This window comes from Cucurbita pepo, chromosome LG14 (assembly GCF_002806865.2).
Source record: "Cucurbita pepo subsp. pepo cultivar mu-cu-16 chromosome LG14, ASM280686v2, whole genome shotgun sequence".
NCBI lineage: Eukaryota > Viridiplantae > Streptophyta > Magnoliopsida > Cucurbitales > Cucurbitaceae > Cucurbita > Cucurbita pepo.
Window position 1 is genome coordinate 1,083,611 of NC_036651.1, and position 21,743 is coordinate 1,105,353.

A 21,743-nucleotide genomic window follows, 5' to 3' on the forward strand; every position below is an offset into this window, starting at 1 on the left:
CTTTTGGCCTTCCTTTTATGTTTAGTGGCCGCTTGTTTTGGCTCTGATTTTGGCCTTCTCTGATAAAATCTGGTTTGGATTGAAAAGAGAGAGAAGTTGCCCATGCAAAAAGAAACTTATCTTGTCACAGCCCATGCTGGAATTGCAGGTGAGGTTATGGGCGTTTCGCAGGTCATTCCTCGATTTAAGTTAACACTAAATTTTACGACAGTGTCTGATAGAAATATCGAGATCTTAATTTTATGAAAATATTAATAAAATAATGATGTAGATGACAAGTTGCTTGACGGAAATCAAAATTCTTTAGAATTTTAAACGAGTTCGAGAGGAAGCAGCAGGAAGTACTCTTGAAGTATAAATCTTTTAGAATTTAAAACTTCGATACATTAAAATGTTGTACGAAAACTCGCCATAACAATAATTATAACATTTACTTGAATTAAGCCAAAAAGAATGATCCCAAGTGATGGGAAGCTCTTGGAAAGTTAAGTTTATGAAAGATTACCTCATGAGCTGCTATCCAGCATCCACCAACTACGGCATACTTCTTTCCTGTCAACACACAGAAGAAGTAAATGAGAATTTGCAGGGAAAAGGGAAAAGGGTGTTTTCTAACCTACTAGTAGAGCACATTGATAAAGCGATAAATTACGTGTTTTCTCTTTCGTCGATCGATTCCTGCATTCTTCATATCGTTCTTTGAAATCCCGGAACCAGGGGGAACACCATACTGCATTGGAGAAAGGGGTGTACCAGCAGGAGAAGCTGCCATAGCAGGGGCTGGGGCCGACACAGGTGCCTGAGCTGCAGGTTCGAGTAGGGGTCGAGGTAAAATGTGTTTCAAACGATTGTTCCGATAGTTCTTCCAGAAGTAAAATTGCTGCCTGTGTGTCAGTTCCTAAGACATTCCAAACGACGCAACGGTCAAAATACTACGAAATAGGAAAAGGGCAATTTCAGCACATAAAGAGCAAACCACTCGGAAAGCGAAAAATTATCTTCTCTCGGGAATCGATGGACGTCAATCAGTCACGACGAACATGAAATGTAAAAGTTAACCTTGTTGGCAGGATGAGCCATTGCATTTCGGAAGTTTGCATTTTGTAGAAGTTCAAGAAAAAAGAGGCAATGAGGATACCTAGAAGAAACAACAATGAATTCCAAAGCAGATTCAGTTCTAATTCTTCAGTTCAGGAAAAGCTTATGAAGAACATGAAGGAAAGATCTTACTCACATTATGTACTTAATATACTCTGGCTGTTGCCAATATTGAAGGTACTTCAAGTAAGCAATAAAAGCTTCGTCCTCGAGGTAACGATTCTGAGCCAAATCTGTATAAAAACTCGGTGATCAGCCATCAGAACTCGAACCATAAAAAGCATTTGATTCAACATTTCGATACCGATTTGAACGAGCATCGTTCGTTAAGAAGTATCCTAGTGAGTTCATGAAGATGGCAACCACAAGAAGTTTAAGTGACAGGTTCAGAAACGTACTTAAGTCGTACGAGACCATAACATATCATCGAAAGAAAGATCAAGCAAACGAGCACCCATCTCGTGAGTTGAGAAGGCTCATAACAGATTAATTTTGAAGTAAAAACTGTAAGTTACATTTGCAGTCAAGCTTAATCAGGGCATAGAGATGCCAGTTCAGGGCTAGGGCTAGCAGATATTGTCCTGTTTTTACTTTCCCTTTTGAGCTTCCCCTCAAGGTTCTAAAAAGCGTCTATTAGGAAGAGGTTTCCACACCCTCCTAAGGAATGTTTCATTCCCCTCTCTTACCAATGTGGGATCTCACAATCCACCCCCTTTGAGGGCCCAACGTCCTCGCTGGCATACTGCTTGGTGTCTGTCTCTGATACCATTTGTAACAACCCAAGCCTACCGCTAGTAGATATTGTCCTCTTTAGACTTTCCCTTTCAAGGTTCCTCTCAAGATTCTAAAACGCGTCTACTAGAAGATTCTAAAACGCATCTACTAGGAAGAGGTTTCCTTACGACTCCATACCCTCGTAAGGAATGTTTCATTCCCCTCTCCAACCAATGTGGGATCTCACAATCCACCCCCTTTGGGGGCCCAACATCTTCGCTGGCATATACCGCTCGGTGTCTGTCTCTGATACCATTTGTAACAACTCAAGCCTACCGCTAGCAGATATTGTCCTCTTTGGACTTTCCCTTTCAAGGTTCCCCTCAAGGTTTTAAAACGTGTCTACTATGAGAGATTTCCACACCCTCATAAAGAATGTTTCGTTTCCCTCTCCAACCGATATGGTATCTCACACTTTGGTTCTGAATACCTAAATCTTTTGATTGTCTATTTAGCTCATTAGAATTCCAAATTGAAACTAAATTCAACTGAAAGAGTTTGGAAGTAATTCTCTAACTAAAACATGAAGAAACTCGAAAATCTCTATTGTTTTGGAACATCCAATAGCTTTTTCCTCACTTCGAGCATTAGAAATCGTCCTAACATTCTATATATAGAAACCCTAAATTATGCAAAAACGTACAATGAATGTAGGTTGGATTGGCAAGACATTGAACAAATTCCAATTCGAGCAAGAACCGCTGCCGCCCGTCATCCGGATCTTTGTAGACATTCGTAGGCCTGGTAATGATTCGCCAAACAGGAAAGGAAAATTGATTAATTCACAAGCAGCTCAACAGAACAGGAAATTCGAATTGAAGCTATAGCAAAATGGAAGGAAGAATTAGCTAAAAAGAAATAAAAGAGGAGGGGAAATGAGAGAACACGAGAAGGAACCAAGAAACACACTTACGATGATGGATTATCATCTGCTTCTTCGTTTAATTCATGATTAGAAGCCATTGATTCCGACATGTTGAGCTTTAAAGCTCGTGCGATCGAAGTTCAGAGCTCTCAACAATGGCTACATTCAACCCCAAAGCCGCAAGCGATTGAAATAGATGGCGCAAGGCAATGAAATACGCCCGCGCTAACAATGTTTTGCTGTGCTGTGTAAATAAATTGATTTTTTGATTTTGGCTTTGGTCTCAAAAACATCCAAATTCAAAGATACATTTACCCAAAGTTTTCATAAAATTTTAAAAATAACTACAAATTTTGATAGCCTATTTTATTTTTTTTATAAAAATCAACTTTTAAAATTTTACGAGTATTTTTAAATACAATCTAATTTTGAACTTTTAAAAAAAAATTAAAAAAAAAATTAATGAAAATTTTTAAAGTTCAAAAGTTATTTTTAAAAAAATTAAAAAAAGAATATTAATGAAAATTTTTAAAGTTCAAAAGTTATTTTTAAAAAAAAAATACTAATAAGAATATTTTTTTTTAGATTTTCTTTAAAAGTTTAGAGGTGTTATTGAAATTTTTGAAAATTTATAGGTAATTTTATTAATTTAACGATATTGAGTGAAAAGTAAATTCACCGTGAACTGTGTAGGAACATGGTACAAGTTTTAACTAATTTGTAAAATGTTTCGCAAAATAATTTTGAACGGTGTAGAAACAAATGGTAGTTTCGCATAATAATTTTTAGGACGAGAAATTAGCAGACTTATCATACTGAAAAGTATGATAAAATCTGGTCATTTTGATGTTCTTCAATATATTTTTTTGAATATATTTATTTGCATACCAACTATTGTACGTATACATTCAAATCAACTATTCTCCGTCAAATTAACAAATTCCAAATCTTTTCTAATAAAAATCGAACTTTTTTATTTTTAATCTACAACTTAGAATTTGTTTGAAATAAGAGAAAAAACCAAACAAAAAAAGGGAGAGGATTATACTTCATATCAACTTATAATTACTTCTTAAATAACAAAGAATTCTACATCATGATCAGTTCCAATTCACCATACACAAGGATACGTTCTTTAGTTTCCTTAATCTCTAATGGTTGATAACATGGTTCTTTTTAGCCCTTCCACACCCAACAAAATGTAATCCACAAATCTTCATCCCCCTCAAGCTAGAAACTGCTGCCAAGTTCATAAACAACCCAAGTGGGATTGTTGAAACATGAATAGAGTAGTACAATGTTTTCCACACCCTCCAAGTTATGGAGATTGTAATCGAATCCTTGACGAAGGAACCGTAGATCCCGAACAATAGTTTGCAGTAATAGTACGATCATCGTATCTCCTAGTAGGGTCTGTACCGCATCGGCCGCCTGAACCTTGGAACCCTTCTGCATAAAGGAATATAGAAACTTGAATTATAAAGCTGAAAGAGAAAGGAATTGAGTTTTCAACCAGATGAATATATGATCCCACAAATCCCTTCAAGTCAGGAAAGAGAGAAGAAAAGAAATGGCCTCAATACTCTATTTCCCCTTTAAATAATTTCCAGGTGGGCGCTATCGTAAATGTATCCGTCCCCCCATCTGTAACGGTCCAAGCCGCTAGCAAATATTGTCTTCTTTGGGCTTTCCTATTCAGCTTCCCCTCAAGGTTTTTAAAACGCGTTTGTTGGGGATAGGTTTCTACACCCTTATAAAAAATATTTCTTTCTCCTCCCCAACCGATGTCGGATCTCACAAACCACCCCCTTCAAGGCCCAACGTCCTTGCTGGCAAACCGCCTCGTGTCCACCTCCCTTCGGGGCTCAGCCTCTTCGCTGGCACATCGCCCGATGTCTAGCTTTTATACCATTTGTAATAGTCCAAACCCACTGCTAGCAGATATTGTCTTCTTTAGACTTTCCCTTTTGGACTTCCCCTCAAGGTTTTTAAAACACGTCAGCTAGGGAGAGGTTTCCACATCCTTATAAAGAATGTTTCCCCCAACCGATGTGGGATCTCATACCATAAGACAGTTGTATACATACAATAATGCGAACTGGAAAAGTTGGGAAGTACATTTATTCCTACATAAGATATTACCTACACGAAAGACGAAAATTTGTACAAAAAAAACTGCTAATCAGAAAACTATCCTCCCAGAAAAATACTGTGACTTGCCAATTGCATATCAGCATTTCAACATGGACTGAAAAGCAATGTAGTAGTTCAGCACTTACCCATAACCATACGAAGGAGGAAAAGGTGCAGAAGGGATGAAAGGCCGACGACCTCGAAAGCCAAAAGAGTTTGGTCGCCTTCCTCGGAATTGCTTCATGCCAGGCACATTTGTCCTTTTAGCAGAGACCTGCAAAATGTACCAAAAACTGACCATGGTCAGGGACACAACTCAATATTATGTATCCACAATTGGCGTACAAGAACGGGTACGTGCAAAAAAGCTCCTACTCGCCCAACCATAGCAAAGTCTACTTAACAAAAGCATGCCTGCTAAAGATACTTTCCCCCTCTATATACACTCTTCACTCATGACTTCTCTCATCCCCCAACGTCTTCCTTTAATATACATACATTATCGGTGGCCTATTAGTGAAATAAATGAAAAGGAAAATTATAGCATAAATCCGAGTTCAAGGGACCTTTAGTTGACGACCATGCAACTCCGACTCGTTCAACAGCAAAGCATTCTGGATAGCATCAACCTCCACGAACTCGACATAAGCAAATCCCTTGGGATGGCCAAATTTGTCAGTCAAAATTGTCACTCTATTAACTGTTCCACACGATTGAAAATGCTGTTGGACCTCTTCAGGAGTGCATGCATAGTCAACCTGAAGTAAAAGCCACGACAGAAATAATTATTTTCTATTGAAATATGATGTTAGAAAGCATGCCCAAGGGGAAATAACACTTCAATCTTCCATCCGTCAAGACTAAAAAGGATTCAGATTAGGAGAATGTGGCATGATACATGAGTGGCAAATATCTTTACAAATTGAAGCCCAAAGCTCCTTTTGGCATGATACATGAGTGGCAAATCAACATTTTTATTCGAGGTTTTTGAGATTATAAGAGATAATATAGGGGAAACAATTAACGAGTGCGAGAAGCTCGACATGATAGCAGCATAACATCAGTTCATGAAGGGGTAGCGACAAGAACAAACCCGGACAAGTTAGAATTCACTTCTTTTCTAGATAAATGCAATGCAATCAAGAAAGGAACAATGGAAATTCTTAGGACCCTTTACCGACAGAGCGTCGACAAAGTGGAAGAATTACAAAAGAGGCGTCCTAAAATGATTGTCCTAGCTGTTGTTTGCTCCGTATGAAAGCGGAGGAGGAAGACTAAAGCCATTTATTCTCAAAGTCCTCTTATACCAACAAAAAGAATATATCTATATTTCTAATCGAGTATGACTCCTTGATGAAACTTTATCGTTGTTTTAAGAAAGAAATTGTAAAAGTTAACAATTAGACAAGCTTTTCGACATACAGATCGAGAATGAATCGTAAAGACAAACTATCGAGTATGACTCCTAGATAGTTCAAGTATAAATCGTAAAGATCAACCGATGGTTGTCGGATGACAAAAGAGAAAGAAAATGAGACCAGTGCTAAAGAGGTTGGGGGATGAGAAAAGTTACGATATACAGATCGAGAATCTCACATTACCAACATATACAGATCGAGAATCCGCTTCCTCCTTTTCAGCCTGCGTTGCAGAGGTACTGGATGAATCTTCTTACATGTTAAAAGGAACACATGTTAGTTACAAAGACCTATAATAACTTAAAACAATCAATATGTTGTGTTGATACGTGAAAAATATTACAGAATATGACAATATCAAATCGACATAATCGTTTCGCCTTTAGTAACTATCAAACGTGACACCATTTCCAGATTCAAATAGCATGAGTAGGAAACAAAACAAGAGAGAACATTAGAAGAAATTTGTCAAATATCATTGAAATCTAGAAAGGATTAAAACTCTCTGATTGATTACGAAAAAAATCTAAAATCGTCGGTTACAAATAACAATTCACAAAGCTTCAGAATTTTCAATATCTAACTATCTATGCTTTGTTTTGTTATGGTTTGATGAGGAACCAGATTTGAAGAACTCTTCCATTCAATCACAAAACTCTCCTATTTTCCCCCAAAATCAATTTCTAGGTCTTAGAACTTCAAGCAACCTGATTATCGATTCAGGCAGCAATATTCGATCCCGTTGATATGAAAATATATGATTTTGGAATGTTCCTGTAAAGAACAGCAACTGAATCGAAGTCCACGAAAGAGATAGAGCCAAACAATGTCTATCCTACAAATGAACTACAAGGCTTATGCAAGCAACGTAGATCCTACCACCACGTCGAGAATAGGATCCAATAACCAGCTTACGGAATTACAGAGATGAAAGAGGAAAATACCTTGAACAGCGCCCATCTCCTTCTCGACCTTGGCCTGCATTTCCCGAAGGGCACCGGCCTCCTCTTCGATCTCCTTAAGCCTCCTCTTCATGTCCTCCAAGTCCTAATCAATTCAAAAACACAGAGAATCAGAGACGAGGCTCCATGAAAGACACGGGGAAGAAGGAGAGAAGAAGTCGAAAAGCTACCTTCGAGTTGGCGCTACTGGGTTCGGCTTCGTAATCTTCTTCGTCGGCCCTACCAGAGGACATGTCGAGGTCGGCATCCATCTCGGCGTCGTCAGGGATATCGCCTCCATAAACTTCGTGGTCATGCTCGTCGTAGTTGAAATTGCGATCCATCTCCGTCTCCGTCTCCGGTGGCCCCTCGATCGGTTCGATTAGGTTTCGGATCCTGTCTGCGACTCTTGTTTTCATATTCTTGCTGTTTTTATTATTATTATTATTATTATTAAATATTATCATATCTGTAATTCCTTCTTTTTCTCATTTAAATGTATATTATGTTAATCTTTTTTAACTCAATAAAGTGCTTATTAGTTATTTTTAAAAAAAGTTGTTTATTAACAAAACTAAAAAAATATTTTTTAAAACTTTAAAAATATATATTCCCTCCTAACCGATCTCTAATATCAATTTATGAATATATACCGTTTTTTTATAAATATTTTTTGTTTTTTTTTTTTATTTACATTCCATCACAAACATTTTTATCTTTGATATCACTGATTTAAATTACCATTTAAAATGTACCAAAATGATATTTTCTTGAATTTAAAAATAAATAAATATTTTCTTATATCTCGCAACAATTAAATCATAACTATAATTCTTATAGTTTAAATATAGTACTAAATCGGTATAATTAAAACTCAACTTGAATCTCTAGATTTGGGTTTTTATTAATTTAATCATATGAAATTTAAATTTTAAATCTAGTTATTTTATTTTTTAATTGTGAATTTTTATAGGTTAAATTAACTAATATATATGTTATATAATATTTTTGTATATGAATTTATTCTCCAGTTAATTTTTTTTATTAAATTATACCGAAATACTTGTAAACTTTGTCATTTACTTTTAAAATATTTATATTATTTTAAAATTAGAATATTATCTTTTAACTTTTTATAGAAACTTAAAAATTGTGAAATACAACTGTTTTAAAAATAAATAAATAAATAATATTCTAATTTTTAAAAAGTAGATTTTCGATTACTGTCCTAACTTTCTGAATTTCAAATTTCATATAAAATTCAAAGCAAATTTTACTTTAATGATAATTTTAGAACATTTATTAAACGTCATAGATAATATTTTAGTTTGAAATAATATAAAAAGTTTGAGTATTTAATTATTTAACAAACATTTTATTTGTATATATGGCTACTCTGTTGTTGAGGATGGTTTAGAATAAGTCTCACATTGACTAATTTAAGAACGGATCATGGAGTTTAAAAGAATACATCTCTATTGCCCTGAGTCATTTTGGAAAAATCCAAAGCAAAGCTATGGGAGCTTATATTCAAAGTAAACAATATCATTTTATTGTGGAGAGTCGTGATTTATAACATACTTATCCCACGAATAAATATATCATAAGTTACTATTTAATTATTCACGAATAATTATTTATGAGATAACAATTACGAAAGAAGATGAATAAACCTATATTTCAAACATTGTGAAAAGGAAAGGAACAAGAAATTTACCAAATGAAACGACTCGTTTTTAAGAATTGGTCACGCGATAAACATTTGCAAAAAGGACGCCACCAAGAATGTAATATTATAATAAGAAAAGCAAGCTCATGCCTTTGTAGGACCCACATGAGAGTGGTTGGACTTTGACTTCCCCGGCTGACCAAGTTTTACCGCGCTTTTTGTTTTTGTCTTTTTCCCTTTCCAAGGTTGAAATTTTAATACTTAACCTTTTAAGATAAATAGAAAAATAATTACCCATTCTATTACATTCAAGTTTTCAATTTTTACAGTCTAATTTAGAAGTTTTACCACAAATTATGTTTTTTTTTAATAAATAAATAAATATTTTTAAATTCTTAATTAGTTGGACTTTAAAATAACTTTAAATATGTTATTTAATAGATAATATTCGTGTGTTAAAATATATAATGATTTAATACATAATAAAAAAATTAATAATTTAAGGAAGCTCGAACTTTTTATTAATATATGTATATTAATAATTAAATGAAGTGGTTGAGAATTTATAGAATATCAATAATAGAACGAAAGCCTTTAAATTAATTTAGACGATTGTTTTCTATTTTGAGCCGAAGATGAATATCGAGAGGAAGGAGCCTCCGCGCTTCTAAACGCATAGCAAGTCAAAGTCAACTCTCTCTCTTTCCCTTGTCTTGTTAGGATCAATAAATTCGTCCGCCATTTTTTCCCTCTCACTTCCGGCCATTTTCAGCCTGATTCCCCTTTCAACGGCCACGATGATCCTGATCAACTGTTCCCACTGCCGGACGCCGCTGCAGCTCCCGCCAGGCGCTACCTCTGTCCGATGCGCCATCTGCCGCGCAGTCACTGTCGTCGCCGATCCCCGAGGTTTTCCCCCGCCGCCGCAGCAGCAGAGTTACTCTCCCGGCTACAGTAACCCCTTTCCGCCACCGACGCAGAGTTACTATCCTGGCCATCACTACCCCTCTCCGGAGCCGCCGATGTACCCTGCCGGCCGCAGCCCCAAACGGGCGGTGATTTGCGGGATTTCGTACAAAAATACCACACACGAACTTCAGGGCTGTATTAATGATGCTAAATGTATGAAGTATTTGCTGATCAACCGCTTTAAATTCCCCGATTCCTCCATTCTCATGCTCACTGGTAATTTCTCATCCTCATTTCCATCGATTTGCTTTTTTATGAAGATCTGAGAAAGAACTTGATGAAATCAGAGAATGAATTATTACATTTTAATAAATTATTGTTCGATTAAGCTAAGTAGCTTGTTAATTATTTGATTAATTTGGCTTTTCTTGGATTGGTGATGTTTTCTACTTGTTCGAGTGTTGAAATGTTGATATAATTAAATTTTATCGTAGCAATTTGCTTAAGTTTTTTAGTTCAAATAGAACTCGTGAAAGAACTCAATAAGATTAGTCAAGGATAAATGGACACGAAACTCGAAGTTGAAGTTGACAAATAGTTGATGTCGTGCTTACGAACCTAAATCGACTCAATCCTAAATAATCGAATTGTTAACTGGTTAAACATTCATCGACAACTTTTGAGAATTGAATTGATCATATTGCAGATGAAGAAACTGACATTTATAAGCGTCCAACAAAGCAAAACATCAGAATGGCACTACATTGGCTTGTGCAAGGCGTTCAAGCAGGGGACTCTTTGGTGTTCCATTTCTCTGGCCATGGTTTGCAGCAGAAGAACCTCACCGGTGACGAGATCGATGGCTTCGATGAAACGCTCTGCCCGTTGGATTTTGAGACCGCGGGAATGATCGTCGATGACGAGATCAATGCTACCATAGTTAGGCCTCTCCCTTACGGTGCTAAGCTCCATGCCATCGTAGATTCATGCCATAGTGGGACTATGTTAGACTTGCCATTCCTATGTCGGATGGACAGGTAAGCTTCCATTTGATAACGATTTTGTTTTTTTGTTTTTTTGTTTTTTTTAATAACCAAAATTGCTTTCTTTTAAATATATATTGGGCAGGAACGGAAGCTACAGATGGGAGGATCATAGGCCTCCATCAGGTGTATACAAAGGAACAAATGGGGGAGAAGTGATATCTTTCAGTGGTTGTGATGATAACCAAACTGCTGCAGACACACAAGTAAACTCTCCTAACTCTTTTGCTCTTTGTTCGTGTCTGATTAATTCATTTTTAATCGCCCAAATCTACCGGTAATAGATATTATTTTTGAATTTTTTTTTAAAGTTTTTATAACGTGTCTTTTAGGAAGAGGTTTCCACACTCTTATAAAAAATGTTTCGTTCTCCTCCTCAATCGATGTGGGATCTCATAATTGGACACAAGTGGTGTGCGACTAAAGACACTGCCCCGATGGTCCCACATGATTGGAGAAGGGAACGAGTGTCAGCGAGGACACTCGACCTCACTCGTGAGATTCACATCGGTTAGAGAGAAAATAAAACATTCTTATAAGGGTGTGGAAACCTCTTATTGTCAGTAGTGTTTCAAATTTTTTTAGGAAAGTCCGAAAGAAAAAACCCTAAGAGTAAAATATCTACTGACGGTGAGCATGTGTAAATATCTTCTTAGTCAAATTCTATGAGCTAAATATTTTGATGCTATAAATCAGGTTTAAAATTAAAAAAAACAGAAGATTAAGGAAAGTGAGAGGAATTAGATTGAATGGTATAAAGAGGAAGAAATTAAGCTCTAAAAGATGAAGCTTGATGTCAACAGGCTATGTCAAAGGTTACTACCACTGGGGCCATGACTTTTTCTTTCATCAAGGCCATTGAGAGTGGACAAGCAACTACGTACGGTAATATGTTAAATTCGATGAGGTCCACCATTCGAAACACCGACGTTAATTCTGGAAGTGATATTGTTACAAGCCTTATTACCATGCTTTTATCGGGCGGGACTTTATCAGGTAGACTCAAACAGGTACGCTACCTTTAACTCCAATTATTCTATTGTGTGATTTGAACTTTCGACTTTAAATGATATCATATTGATCGAGAGCAGTTAAACAATATTGAATATTACTTTATGTAAGAACTAGGCTCGTGTAAAATTATGCATTAAAACTATATTAATTTAATTAATAGAATTTAAATTGATACAATTATTTTTAGTATATAATTGTCACACCCAGTTGGATAAATTTTAATAATGTATAAACAAATTTAATGTCTCACGTAATTCTTAATTAAAATTTAGTAGATTAATTTTAAAAAGTAAAATATTGATTTTATTTTTTTATTTTGCTGCAGGAGCCCCAGTTGACTGCCCATTCAACCTTCGATGTGTACAGCAAGCCATTCTCGCTCTAANAAAGATATAATTATTTTTTGTAAAGGATATTATTTAATATTTTTAATTTTATTTTAGTAAAAAAAAAAAAAAAAAAAAAAAAAAAAACCCTCCTCTTCTGGGTTATATAATATTGTGCATTTACAAGTTCGAACAATCCATTTGTTCTTGTTAATTGAGACAATATTTTGTTGCTTGTTGACCAACGATTATAAAATACAAGCCAGAAAATTAATGAATCTAGTTAAATAAATAATTATTGAAAATATTATTTATATTTAAATGTAAGTAAGAAAATTGATCCATATTTTTAATTATTATTATTTTTAGTACAAGACGAATTATGAAAATTTGAACACTCACCCACAAATGTATGTCTATGGAGTTGTGCTTATTTTGACCGCCATCAATTTTTTTTTTAAATTTAAATGTAAGTAAAATAATCGATTATTGATGAAATAATCATAGGTGTGAGATCCTATACCGATTGGGGAAGAGAGCGTGGACACCTCCCCCTAAAAGACGTGTTTTAATATTGTGAAGTTAACGACAATACGTAATTGACTAAAATAGACAATATCTACTAGCAATAGGCTTAGACGGCTACAAGCGGATTGTGAGATCATACATTGGTTGAAAAGAGAACAAAGTGTTGAAAACTCTCCCTAAAATATGCGTTTTAAAATCACAAGGCTCATGATTATACATAACAGACCAAAACAAACAATATTTATTAGCCGTAAACTTAAACTGTTACAGAATGTATTTAATCCAGCATGTTCACAATAGCAAGTTGTAGCAATTTAGTCGGTAATATATGTAATAATTTAATTTATATGGTAAAAAATCAAATCAATTTAAGTTTGATCGTTGAATATATAATATCATAATATTTCAAGGTCTTAAATCAATTCGTCGATCATTATTATAAAGAAATTTTATTAATTTTTAGTTACGAAAACTAAACTGTTACAAATTACTTATAATATTTCCGACGAAAAATGTTTTTTTAACCAATTTTTTAAAAGCCTTATCCACTATATTAGAAATACTATCAGCCCAGCCCAACCAGACATGAATATTGAGTCAGCCCAAGTTAGAGATTAACAACCTAGGGTTTCTACAAATATATTAGGGCTCCCGCTAACAAGATTTCAGTGGCTGGAAGTCGAAAGAGAAAGGTTCCTCTGCTCCGCCGCGTTGTAAGTGCTTGCCGCCTTTGTCTTCTCCTCATCTCTTGATTGGGTTCTCCTCTTCCGTATCTCATTCCCTGTGGCTATACGAATGGCTTCTCATCTTTGTATTTTGGTTGCAATTTGAAATCCGTGTGAATATTGTAAAAGATAATTCTATTGTACCAATTTCTCCTTCGAAGTAAGTTCGTCTCGATTCTCTTCCTTCGACTGCATTATTTGATTCGAGTATCATTTTAGGAACGCTTAGCATTGTCATTCATATACGAAGTTTTGCTCTATATATGATTGTCTTTGTTTTGAAATATCTTGTATACAAGCGGCCGGGTTGTGTGTCGAGATCTTTTACAGGAATCTGCCGCGTAACATTTGCATTCATTGATTAAGAATACTCGGTTGCTGTGGCCTTATAAATGTCGTCTGAAGGAAATGTTTTTTTTAGGGTTTATCATGGGTTGTATACCTGATCTGCATACATATTCCAAACTGGTCTCTATTTTAGGTTCTGTTTTCTTGGAGAAAAAGAACATCTTGCACAAAGAAATATTTTAATTGATCTCGTGATATGTTTTATATTTTTCTTTTCGATTTTTGAGCCAAAATAGTTGGTGGATTGGAATTGCTTAGGGTTCTTGCTCTTGTCCTTGTTTCCTTCTAATTGAGGCTGTTTACTTCTGGTTTGATAGAGGTAAAAAATGAAGCACAACAATGTTATCCCTAGCGGTCACTTTAGGAAGCACTGGCAAAATTATGTCAGGACCTGGTTCAACCAACCTGCCCGGAAAACCAGAAGAAGAAATGGTTAGTGTTGTTTTTTGTTTTGTATGTTATTTTCCTGTGCTTTAGCTGGTGATTGGTGTCTGTGCATCACCATATCATTAAATTTGCCTTAGATATGGAACTCTAACTAGTGATTTTGTGAATCTACGATCAGCTCGTCAAGAGAAAGCTGTGAAGAACTTTCCCCGTCCAACTGCTGGACCACTCCGTCCCATTGTTCATGGGCAGACATTGAAGTACAACATGAAAGTGAGGGCTGGGAGGGGCTTCTCTCTTGAGGAATTGAAGGTATCCAGTCCCCCATTTCTAGTTTCTATTTGCCTGACCTTCCCGGCCCTTTTAATGTCTTGGCGGTGGGGTTTTATAGTAAGATCACTTGGATCAAATGTTTTTCAGCTTGGCTTTCAGGCTGTATGCTCTTAGAACTGAATCTTCTACATAGCTGTATATTTTATGCATGTACATTCTGTTATGGTCACTGGGAAGGATTTATTATCTTTACTATCTTTAGTTCACGATCATTTATATGGCATCTTAACTATCTAGTATTGGCCCCTTAGGCTGCTGGTATTCCCAAGAAGCTAGCACCTACAATTGGAATAGCAGTTGACCATCGCCGAAGAAATCGCTCTCTCGAAAGTCTACAGGCTAACGTGCAGAGGCTGAAGACATACAAGGCGAAGGTGGTTGTCTTCCCAAGACGTGCTCGCAAATTCAAGGTCAGTTTGTCTAAAATCATACGACTCAAGTTGAATGTTATCGACTACTTGTTATGTACTTTATCTCAACATTTTGGCTATGGATGATTTAGGCTGGTGATTCAACTCCGGAGGAGCTCGCAAATGCCACTCAAGTCCAAGGACCATACCTGCCTATTGGACGTGAGAAGGCCCCAGTTGAGCTTGTGAAGGTCACTGAGGAGATGAAATCATTCAAGGCATACGACAAGCTACGTATTGAGAGGACAAATGAACGACATGTCGGTGCTAGATTGAAGAGAGCAGCAGAGGCCGAGAAGGAAGAGAAGAAGTAGATTGCTAGAACAACTGCTTAGAGGTCGTTCTATTTTCCTAATTTTTGGTATTTATTTTTACAACATTTTGAGCTTGACATATCTTCTGGACTTAATTTGGTAGATGAAAGTTCCGAGTTCATGGATTCAACGGTTATTTACCTTGGTTTTGTTCATGTAGTATTGTTACTTCGTTGTGGTTTATTGCATCCAAAATTGCTTTGCAGTCTTTGCATTGCGTTTTTTATGGTTGAATTTAAATTCTTGCATCATTGTGGGCACTGGGTCGAAACCTCAGCGGTAGAAATGGAATTAACTCAAATTATGTGTTTGATTAACTTTGAAAAACTATTTTTTAAATAAAATTAATTTTACTTAGAATTAAAATTTTGATTTAAATTTATTATTGAATTATTTTTTCAAGAGTATTTGATTAGAAGATAATTCAAAAGGACTCCACATTTGAGAGGCATTTAATTTTAAAAAATAAAATCCATGTAATGCTAATAGCATCATATATTTAAATCTGGATTTTTTTTATCCTATGCTATAATTTCATTAAATTGGACACTAAATTTAAATAAAAGATGGAATGTCCATAATGTTCATTTTATTGCCAAATCTTTGTAAATTCATTAATTTTAATAAAATAAAATTTTATATAAAAAATATACAAATTAATTATTGAATAACTTTTTTTTTCAAAATCTCTAAGTTTTAACAATATATATATATTTTTTGTTCTCTAAATTCTATTTAGCGCTTCTAAAGTTGTTAAGATTGCAGTGTTTATTTATATTATTATTATTATTCTCAATAATAATAATAATAATAATAAGTAAAAGCGCAAATGGNAAAAAAAAAAAAAAAAAAAAAAAAAAAAAAAAAAAAAAAACAAACGAACGTTTGTGATCTGAGAGGGATAAGGAGTATATATAGGTTTTAGAGGGAGATAAAATTGAAGATTGGAAATTGGCGGGGAGACTTGAGGAAGTTATCGAACGAAGCAGCGGCAGGTAAATAACCTGACGGCGAACCGCGTACGGCGGACGGCGGACGGCGGACGGCGGAATCGTCCTCTGATAGCTTTTGTCTTCCTACTTCCAGGCTTAGCGGCGTACTTCAATCGTATCGGCTACTCTGTAAACTCTCTTTCTCTCTCTGATGTCGCAAAGTTTATGGAATCCTCTGTGAAGAAGCAAGTAGAGCTTCACTTTCATTGTTATGTAAATCAAATCATTATCCGGTTATTTCTTCTCCTTGTAGTTCTTCGTCTTCGCACGGCCAGGTTACAGTGCATAAACCGTTTCCGTAACTTTTTGTGCGCTCTCTCTGCTGTTGCAGTCATTTGGTATCAATTGTGAAGGAATAACAAGAAAATGAAGCTTCGTCTTCATTTTTAAGAAAATCAAATCGTTATCCTGTGGAATTTTCTTCATCTAGCTGTTCTTCTTTCAAGTCCGAGGTTACGGCAGCGTACTTCAACCATTTCTGTAAGATCTCTCTCTCTCTCTCTCTCATTGCAATGTTTTCGGAATTATCTGTGAGGAATATCAATAAAGTAGAGCTTCATTTTCATTTCTAAATTAATCAAATCAATACGAAACTTCTGCTCATCCTTTACTCTAAATTCAGGATTCGGTTTCTGATATTCACTTGCAACATTTGATTTGCATTTTCTAGGACAATGTTCACTAAGTTCGGATTCTTATCAGATGAAGGCGCTACAAACTATCGAGTTTGCTGATTTGACTTAGTAGGTTTCTCTGCTCACTCACTTCATCTTTCCGAATCCTGCTCAATTGGACCTCTTCGAGTTTGCGAGCAACGTTCTGCTGCTGGTGTGGGAGAAAGATATCATGAGTATGTTTTTTTGTAACGAGAAACTCTATCTTTCTGAATTCTCTCTGTTCCGACTCTATCGAATATGCTGATTGGTATGAGTATGTTTCTTTCTCAAACACTCGTCTTAATCTTTCTGAATTATTTTCTTGATGAACAGAAACGTTATATTTCTTCATTCTTCTGATATTATCGAGTCTGCTCAATCGAATAAGTATATTTCTCTGCTCAATGACCTAATCTTTCCGAATAATTTTTTTTTACAAGTAACTATATCTTTCTATATCTTTTCTCCGTAACTCTTTTGTAAGAAACTTTGCCTTTTACAATTCTAAATAGAATTAGTTCAAACAGATTTTCTGTTTAGTTTCTAAATTATTTGATTCACGAATCATCATGTGCGACTTGCTCATGGTGCTTGGAGGAGACCGAGATCAAATTAGCATTACTCCGAAATTGTATGGCTAATGAGCTAAGAGAGGGATGTTATTCTGACAGACGGCTTTATTTCTGGATTTTTTCAGACAAATCTTGCTCAATCTATGCACATTTTTCATGCAGTCTCTTTTGTTATTATTATTATTTTGTTTGAATTCTATGCTTTTTAAGAAATAAATTACAGCGTACTTTGTTTTCCTCAGTCATCCAGTCAATACTTTCAGAAATTCATTTTCAGATGTAAACTGACTGCTATTCATCTTTATATATGACAGTTGAAGCGGCTCTTATAGATCAGTTATCTGACACTTATCATTAGACTGATTGACGGAAGAATTGGTATTTAATTTGCTTAGCTGCCGTACTTTTGTTGCGGGACTGAGATGTATGTGTTACAGTGATTTAGATATTTGTTACAATATTTCTAGAAGTACAAGAAGCTATTAGTCGCTTTAATCAGCTTCAATATGTCTATGCATATGTCAATGCAATATACATCATATTAATGAGTGCTATAAAACTAAAATTGTAGTGCTTGATGTTCCATTTGGATTGTAACTTCTGGCCATGTTCTGTCATTTACATCTTCATCTTTTTTGTTTGCAGCATAAATATGCAATCTATTTTCTTGCCAAAAACATTCATCGTATACTCATTTGGTGGAGTATATTCTGGCACTTTGTTGCATCGAAGTTCTAGTAAATGTGATGGAAGGTATATGTTTGGCGATGCCATATTAAAGTTGTTTAGGAAGAATGGCCTAAAAAAGGTCAGTAAAGCAGCATTATATGATAATTATACTATTAGCGCTAGGTGGCATGGATGTAAAGATCAAGAGGAACTATCTGGTGATTTGTGCAACTGTTTGATTCGTGACTATTGTAAGGTAGGGAATGTTGATGCTGCCATGTCTCTTCTTTCTCATATGGAGGCTGTAGGTCTCCATGCCTCTGTAGCATCTTACACATATTTGATTGAAGCTCATGGAAACGTAGGCAGGACTTTGGAAGCTGATATCTTATTTCAAGAAATGATTAGTTTTGGTCGTAAGCCAAGAACAACTGTCTGCAATGCACTACTAAGAGGATTCTTGAGAAAAGGCCTTTTAGATCTTGCATCTGATGTTCTTGTGTTAATGAGTGATTTAGATATTCAAAAAAATCAAGAAACGTATGAAATTCTCTTGGATTATCATGCCAATGCTGGACGGCTGGAAGATACTTGGGGTATCATTAATGAGATGAAACGAAAAGGTTTTGAGCTGAACTCATTTGTGTATAGTAAGGTTATTGTAATATATCAGAACAATGGCATGTGGAAGAAAGCAGTGGGGATCGTTGATGAGATAAGAAAATCAGGGATTTCTGTGGACAAACACATTTACAACAGTATCATAGATACATTTGGGAAATATGGTCAATTACCCGAGGCCTTAGAAGTGTTCAAAAAAATGCAGCAGGATGGTGTAATGCCTGATATAACGACCTGGAATTCGCTGATACAATGGAACTGTAAATCTGGGAACCTTGCTACTGCCCTGGAGTTATTCACTGACATGCAAGAACAGGGGATGCATCCAGATCCTAAGATTTTCATTACTCTAATTAGCTCGTTGGGTGAGCAGGGGAAGTGGGATGTTATAAAGAAGAATCTTGATAGTATGAAGCTCAGAGGGCATAAGAATAGTGGCCTAGTTTATGAAATTTTAGTTGATATTTATGGGCAGTATGGTCAATTTCAGGATGCTGAGAAATGTATATCTGCTCTCAAGTCTGCAGGTCTTCTACCATCCGCTAGCAATTTTTGCATTATAGCAAATGCTTTTGCTCGACAGGTTTGATGCCCATCTTTACTAATTTTTCTTTTTGTATTATGTAAGTTCTCTAGCTGCAAAAGTTAACTGAATTTTTATGGCCTTGGTTTGTTGTTAGTTCGTTATTCTCTCTGCACAGAGATACTGGATGTTTTCTATGAACAAAGAAATATTGTTGGTCGTGATTACTAAATTATTGTGAGACAATTTTCTTGTATTTTGGTAATTCAATGCAGGGTTTGTGTGAAGAGACAGTAAAAGTGCTAGAGCTAATGGAAGCAGAAGGAATCGAACCAAATCTTGTAATGCTGAATGTACTGATCAATGCGTTTGCTGTTGCTGGCAGGCATTTGGAGGCGTTGGCCATTTATCATCATATAGTTGAAGTTGTAAGTCTTCATGTTCGGTAATGCAAAGCCAGACCAGAAACATGGTTAAAGTCGCATGCAATCAAATTTCTTCCTTTTTTGTATTATCAAGATAATCCTATTATTCATCCTTATTACTTTGTCATATTTTTCTGAGAAGGGTATCAGTCCTGATGTTATAACCTACACCACCCTTATGAAGGCGTATATTCGTGCAAAGAAGTTTCATAAGGTGCTTACTTATCCTCTTGCCACATTAATTTTTGTTCCGACGAGTTTTCTAAATTTTTTAGATGAAGTTCTTCATTTATTGTCTATGTTTTGACTGCATGAGATCGTTTAAGTATGAAAAGTTCAAATTTTTTATCTTCTATGAGAAGCCCTTTTGATACCTTCTAAGTCCTAACCATATCTGGCTAGGTCCCTGAAATATACAAAGAAATGGAAAGTGCTGGTTGCACGCCAGATAGGAAGGCCAGAGAGATGTTGAAGTCCGTAACAGTGGTTCTTGAACAGAGGCATTGTAAGTTCACCCTTTTTGTGCTTGTATTTCATAGTTCCTAATCCAGAGCATTCCTTGCATGATTGTGGTTTAATTCTTCACCACTTTGCCTCTAGGCGAGGGTAAATTTAGCAAGTCCAGTCATAATTTGAAAATTTATATTCGGGGAGTGTCGCATATTATGCGTCTGACAGAAGGATTCCTCTTGAAAAATATTGCATTATATCTTAATTGGTATGGGGAGGGATGAATTAAGTTTCATGCATCTGAGAAAACGACCAAAAGTGGAAGTAAATCATGTACATGTATTGATGCCTTTGTTTTGCATGTGATAGAAACTATATTCTACTACACAGATCATTCAGTAAGAACCAATTGAAACCCTAGGAGTTATATTGCATCTCCTCTACCAGCCTTTTGATCAATTACTCGCTGATTAAAAAGAAACTATTTTCTTATATCTAAGGCCACATTTCATTGTTTTTTTCCTAGAAAAAGAATATATGAAAAGACAGCAATTGAATGTTTGGATCTTGTTCATTGAAAAACAGTCATAAAAAATTGATTTTATGTTTCTTTAGCAGCCATCTAAAATCTTGATCGAGGAATTGATCTACACCAAGAAAGTAGATCATAATGCCAGGTAAAAACTGACCCTATTGCCTTAGAGTTGCTGTGAACATCTGGACATTCTCGTCAAGGAGGATCTATTATATGTCTAACAGTTTATAACGACATCAATGACAGGCCAACCTTCAAATGGACCCTGGGGAACTAGGGGCAGAAACAGTTTCTGGCAATAACCTTGGAGATGCAACGACGTCTATCTTGTAAGTTGTAACCATTATGATAATCATAGCACAAATTCTTTTATTATTCTATATGTTATTTGGGGATGAGAATCTTATCCTTAAAACCGGGGCGAAAATTGGATGCTGCTGATAACAATTGAGTAGTAGTTTGTTTATTCCTTAGTTTTTTGTATGAAGTGAAAATTATAATACTTCCTTTTATCCCTGTATTTTTTTAACGGAAAAAAAAAAAAAAAATAGAACAAGGCCTCTGCAAAGNTTTTTTTTTTTTTTTTTTTTTTTTTTTTTTTTTGCTAAACATATCCGAACTTGTATGAAATTCAATTGCTTAGAAATCCCATCTAAGATCGGGGTACTTCTTTAGGAAGTGGATTATGTAACATTAATTGGTTAATGTTAGCATGTTTGTATAATGTACTATGATTGGTTACTTTGAAATATACATTGTATGATGTCATTCGAAAGCCTTCACGCTGTAGCAGAAGTATTAAAGCAGGTGCCGTCGGTGAAAACAGGGAACGAAAACTTTATAATTATATATATTGAAGAAACTTTATGATCAAGTTTACATCAATTGAATTAGTATCGGTCAGGTAAGCCGTTGAGATCTGATGTTGAAGTGGAGAGCTATTAATGTGCCACCAACGATCAACAATCTGTATAGTCCACATGCTTTATTGGGCGGCCAGTGGCATAATATGAAAGGTACCAAAATTGATTATTATCTCTATAAGAATCTATCAGTTTTCATTCG

The 21,743-nt window shown here is 35.5% G+C and overlaps 5 protein-coding genes across 19 annotated transcripts; 3 read left to right on the top strand and 2 right to left on the bottom strand.

The window, feature by feature from the left end:
• Window positions 1–10: 10 nt before the first annotated feature.
• On the bottom strand, window positions 11–2,976 carry LOC111809744 (mediator of RNA polymerase II transcription subunit 31-like). Of its 2 annotated transcripts, XM_023696146.1 has the most exons (7): window positions 2,786–2,976; window positions 2,516–2,613; window positions 1,235–1,331; window positions 1,060–1,138; window positions 653–898; window positions 506–552; window positions 11–69 (listed from the first exon to the last, which is right to left on the bottom strand). In XM_023696146.1, the coding sequence occupies exons 1-6, from the start codon at window positions 2,845–2,847 to the stop codon at window positions 535–537; spliced, it is 600 nt and encodes a 199-aa protein (XP_023551914.1). In that variant the 5' UTR covers window positions 2,848–2,976; the 3' UTR covers window positions 11–69; window positions 506–534. The 2 variants fall into 2 exon arrangements, with proteins under 2 accessions (XP_023551914.1, XP_023551913.1); XM_023696145.1 differs by lacking the exon at window positions 11–69 and having other exon boundaries at window positions 343–552; window positions 2,786–2,975.
• Window positions 2,977–3,782: 806 nt separating this feature from the next.
• LOC111809633 (polyadenylate-binding protein 1-like) lies at window positions 3,783–7,658 on the bottom strand. Of its 3 annotated transcripts, none has more exons than XM_023696003.1 (6): window positions 7,421–7,658; window positions 7,233–7,335; window positions 6,472–6,537; window positions 5,437–5,628; window positions 5,017–5,144; window positions 3,783–4,186 (listed from the first exon to the last, which is right to left on the bottom strand). In XM_023696003.1, the coding sequence occupies exons 3-6, from the start codon at window positions 6,475–6,477 to the stop codon at window positions 4,141–4,143; spliced, it is 372 nt and encodes a 123-aa protein (XP_023551771.1). In that variant the 5' UTR covers window positions 6,478–6,537; window positions 7,233–7,335; window positions 7,421–7,658; the 3' UTR covers window positions 3,783–4,140. The 3 variants fall into 3 exon arrangements, with proteins under 3 accessions (XP_023551771.1, XP_023551769.1, XP_023551770.1); XM_023696001.1 differs by having other exon boundaries at window positions 6,467–6,540; XM_023696002.1 differs by having other exon boundaries at window positions 6,467–6,537; window positions 7,421–7,657.
• Window positions 7,659–9,535: 1,877 nt separating this feature from the next.
• On the top strand, window positions 9,536–12,249 carry LOC111810307 (metacaspase-1-like). The gene is made up of 5 exons (XM_023697000.1): window positions 9,536–10,083; window positions 10,514–10,844; window positions 10,936–11,056; window positions 11,654–11,860; window positions 12,190–12,249. The coding sequence occupies exons 1-5, from the start codon at window positions 9,696–9,698 to the stop codon at window positions 12,247–12,249; spliced, it is 1,107 nt and encodes a 368-aa protein (XP_023552768.1). The 5' UTR covers window positions 9,536–9,695.
• Window positions 12,250–13,339: 1,090 nt separating this feature from the next.
• On the top strand, window positions 13,340–15,443 carry LOC111810690 (60S ribosomal protein L13-1). 2 transcript variants are annotated; one of them, XM_023697438.1, is made up of 5 exons: window positions 13,340–13,431; window positions 14,109–14,223; window positions 14,357–14,490; window positions 14,763–14,921; window positions 15,014–15,443. In XM_023697438.1, the coding sequence occupies exons 2-5, from the start codon at window positions 14,118–14,120 to the stop codon at window positions 15,233–15,235; spliced, it is 621 nt and encodes a 206-aa protein (XP_023553206.1). In that variant the 5' UTR covers window positions 13,340–13,431; window positions 14,109–14,117; the 3' UTR covers window positions 15,236–15,443. The 2 variants fall into 2 exon arrangements, with proteins under 2 accessions (XP_023553206.1, XP_023553207.1); XM_023697439.1 differs by lacking the exon at window positions 13,340–13,431 and adding an exon at window positions 13,451–13,603.
• A 716-nt stretch (window positions 15,444–16,159) lies between these two features.
• Window positions 16,160–21,725, top strand: LOC111809763 (pentatricopeptide repeat-containing protein At5g42310, chloroplastic-like). 11 transcript variants are annotated; one of them, XM_023696178.1, is made up of 10 exons: window positions 16,161–16,356; window positions 16,481–16,707; window positions 16,898–17,077; window positions 17,770–17,833; window positions 18,101–19,328; window positions 19,544–19,696; window positions 19,836–19,907; window positions 20,096–20,198; window positions 20,759–20,820; window positions 20,925–21,180. In XM_023696178.1, the coding sequence occupies exons 5-9, from the start codon at window positions 18,108–18,110 to the stop codon at window positions 20,767–20,769; spliced, it is 1,560 nt and encodes a 519-aa protein (XP_023551946.1). In that variant the 5' UTR covers window positions 16,161–16,356; window positions 16,481–16,707; window positions 16,898–17,077; window positions 17,770–17,833; window positions 18,101–18,107; the 3' UTR covers window positions 20,770–20,820; window positions 20,925–21,180. The 11 variants fall into 11 exon arrangements, with proteins under 11 accessions (XP_023551939.1, XP_023551947.1, XP_023551938.1 ...); XM_023696171.1 differs by adding an exon at window positions 21,583–21,725 and having other exon boundaries at window positions 16,160–16,356; window positions 16,898–19,328; window positions 20,925–21,007; XM_023696179.1 differs by having other exon boundaries at window positions 16,160–16,356; window positions 16,898–18,208; window positions 18,302–19,328.
• The last annotated feature ends 18 nt before the right edge of the window (window positions 21,726–21,743 follow it).

What these genes read in the sequence shown, in the direction of transcription:
- LOC111810307 (XM_023697000.1), top strand. Translation starts at nt 9,696, where the DNA reads ATGATCCTGATCAACTGTTCCCACTGCCGGACGCCGCTGCAGCTCCCG. An exon ending in CTCCATTCTCATGCTCACTG is followed by an intron (nt 10,084 to 10,513) that starts GTAATTTCTCAT and finishes ATCATATTGCAG; the next exon opens with ATGAAGAAACTGACATTTAT. An exon ending in TATCAGGTAGACTCAAACAG is followed by an intron (nt 11,861 to 12,189) that starts GTACGCTACCTT and finishes ATTTTGCTGCAG; the next exon opens with GAGCCCCAGTTGACTGCCCA.
- LOC111809744 (XM_023696146.1), bottom strand. Translation starts at nt 2,847, where the DNA reads ATGTCGGAATCAATGGCTTCTAATCATGAATTAAACGAAGAAGCAGAT. An exon ending in CAATCCAACCTACATTCATT is followed by an intron (nt 1,332 to 2,515) that starts GTACGTTTTTGC and finishes GTTTTTATACAG; the next exon opens with ATTTGGCTCAGAATCGTTAC. An exon ending in GAGTATATTAAGTACATAAT is followed by an intron (nt 1,139 to 1,234) that starts GTGAGTAAGATC and finishes TGTTTCTTCTAG; the next exon opens with GTATCCTCATTGCCTCTTTT.
- LOC111809763 (XM_023696171.1), top strand. Translation starts at nt 18,033, where the DNA reads ATGTTCCATTTGGATTGTAACTTCTGGCCATGTTCTGTCATTTACATC. An exon ending in CAAATGCTTTTGCTCGACAG is followed by an intron (nt 19,329 to 19,543) that starts GTTTGATGCCCA and finishes AATTCAATGCAG; the next exon opens with GGTTTGTGTGAAGAGACAGT. An exon ending in GTGCAAAGAAGTTTCATAAG is followed by an intron (nt 19,908 to 20,095) that starts GTGCTTACTTAT and finishes ATATCTGGCTAG; the next exon opens with GTCCCTGAAATATACAAAGA.
- LOC111809633 (XM_023696001.1), bottom strand. Translation starts at nt 7,648, where the DNA reads ATGAAAACAAGAGTCGCAGACAGGATCCGAAACCTAATCGAACCGATC. An exon ending in GGAGATGGGCGCTGTTCAAG is followed by an intron (nt 6,541 to 7,232) that starts GTATTTTCCTCT and finishes TTAACATGTAAG; the next exon opens with AAGATTCATCCAGTACCTCT. An exon ending in GATCTGTATATGTTGGTAAT is followed by an intron (nt 5,629 to 6,466) that starts GTGAGATTCTCG and finishes CTTTTACTTCAG; the next exon opens with GTTGACTATGCATGCACTCC.
- LOC111810690 (XM_023697438.1), top strand. Translation starts at nt 14,118, where the DNA reads ATGAAGCACAACAATGTTATCCCTAGCGGTCACTTTAGGAAGCACTGG. An exon ending in GAAAACCAGAAGAAGAAATG is followed by an intron (nt 14,224 to 14,356) that starts GTTAGTGTTGTT and finishes ATCTACGATCAG; the next exon opens with CTCGTCAAGAGAAAGCTGTG. An exon ending in TCTCTCTTGAGGAATTGAAG is followed by an intron (nt 14,491 to 14,762) that starts GTATCCAGTCCC and finishes TTGGCCCCTTAG; the next exon opens with GCTGCTGGTATTCCCAAGAA.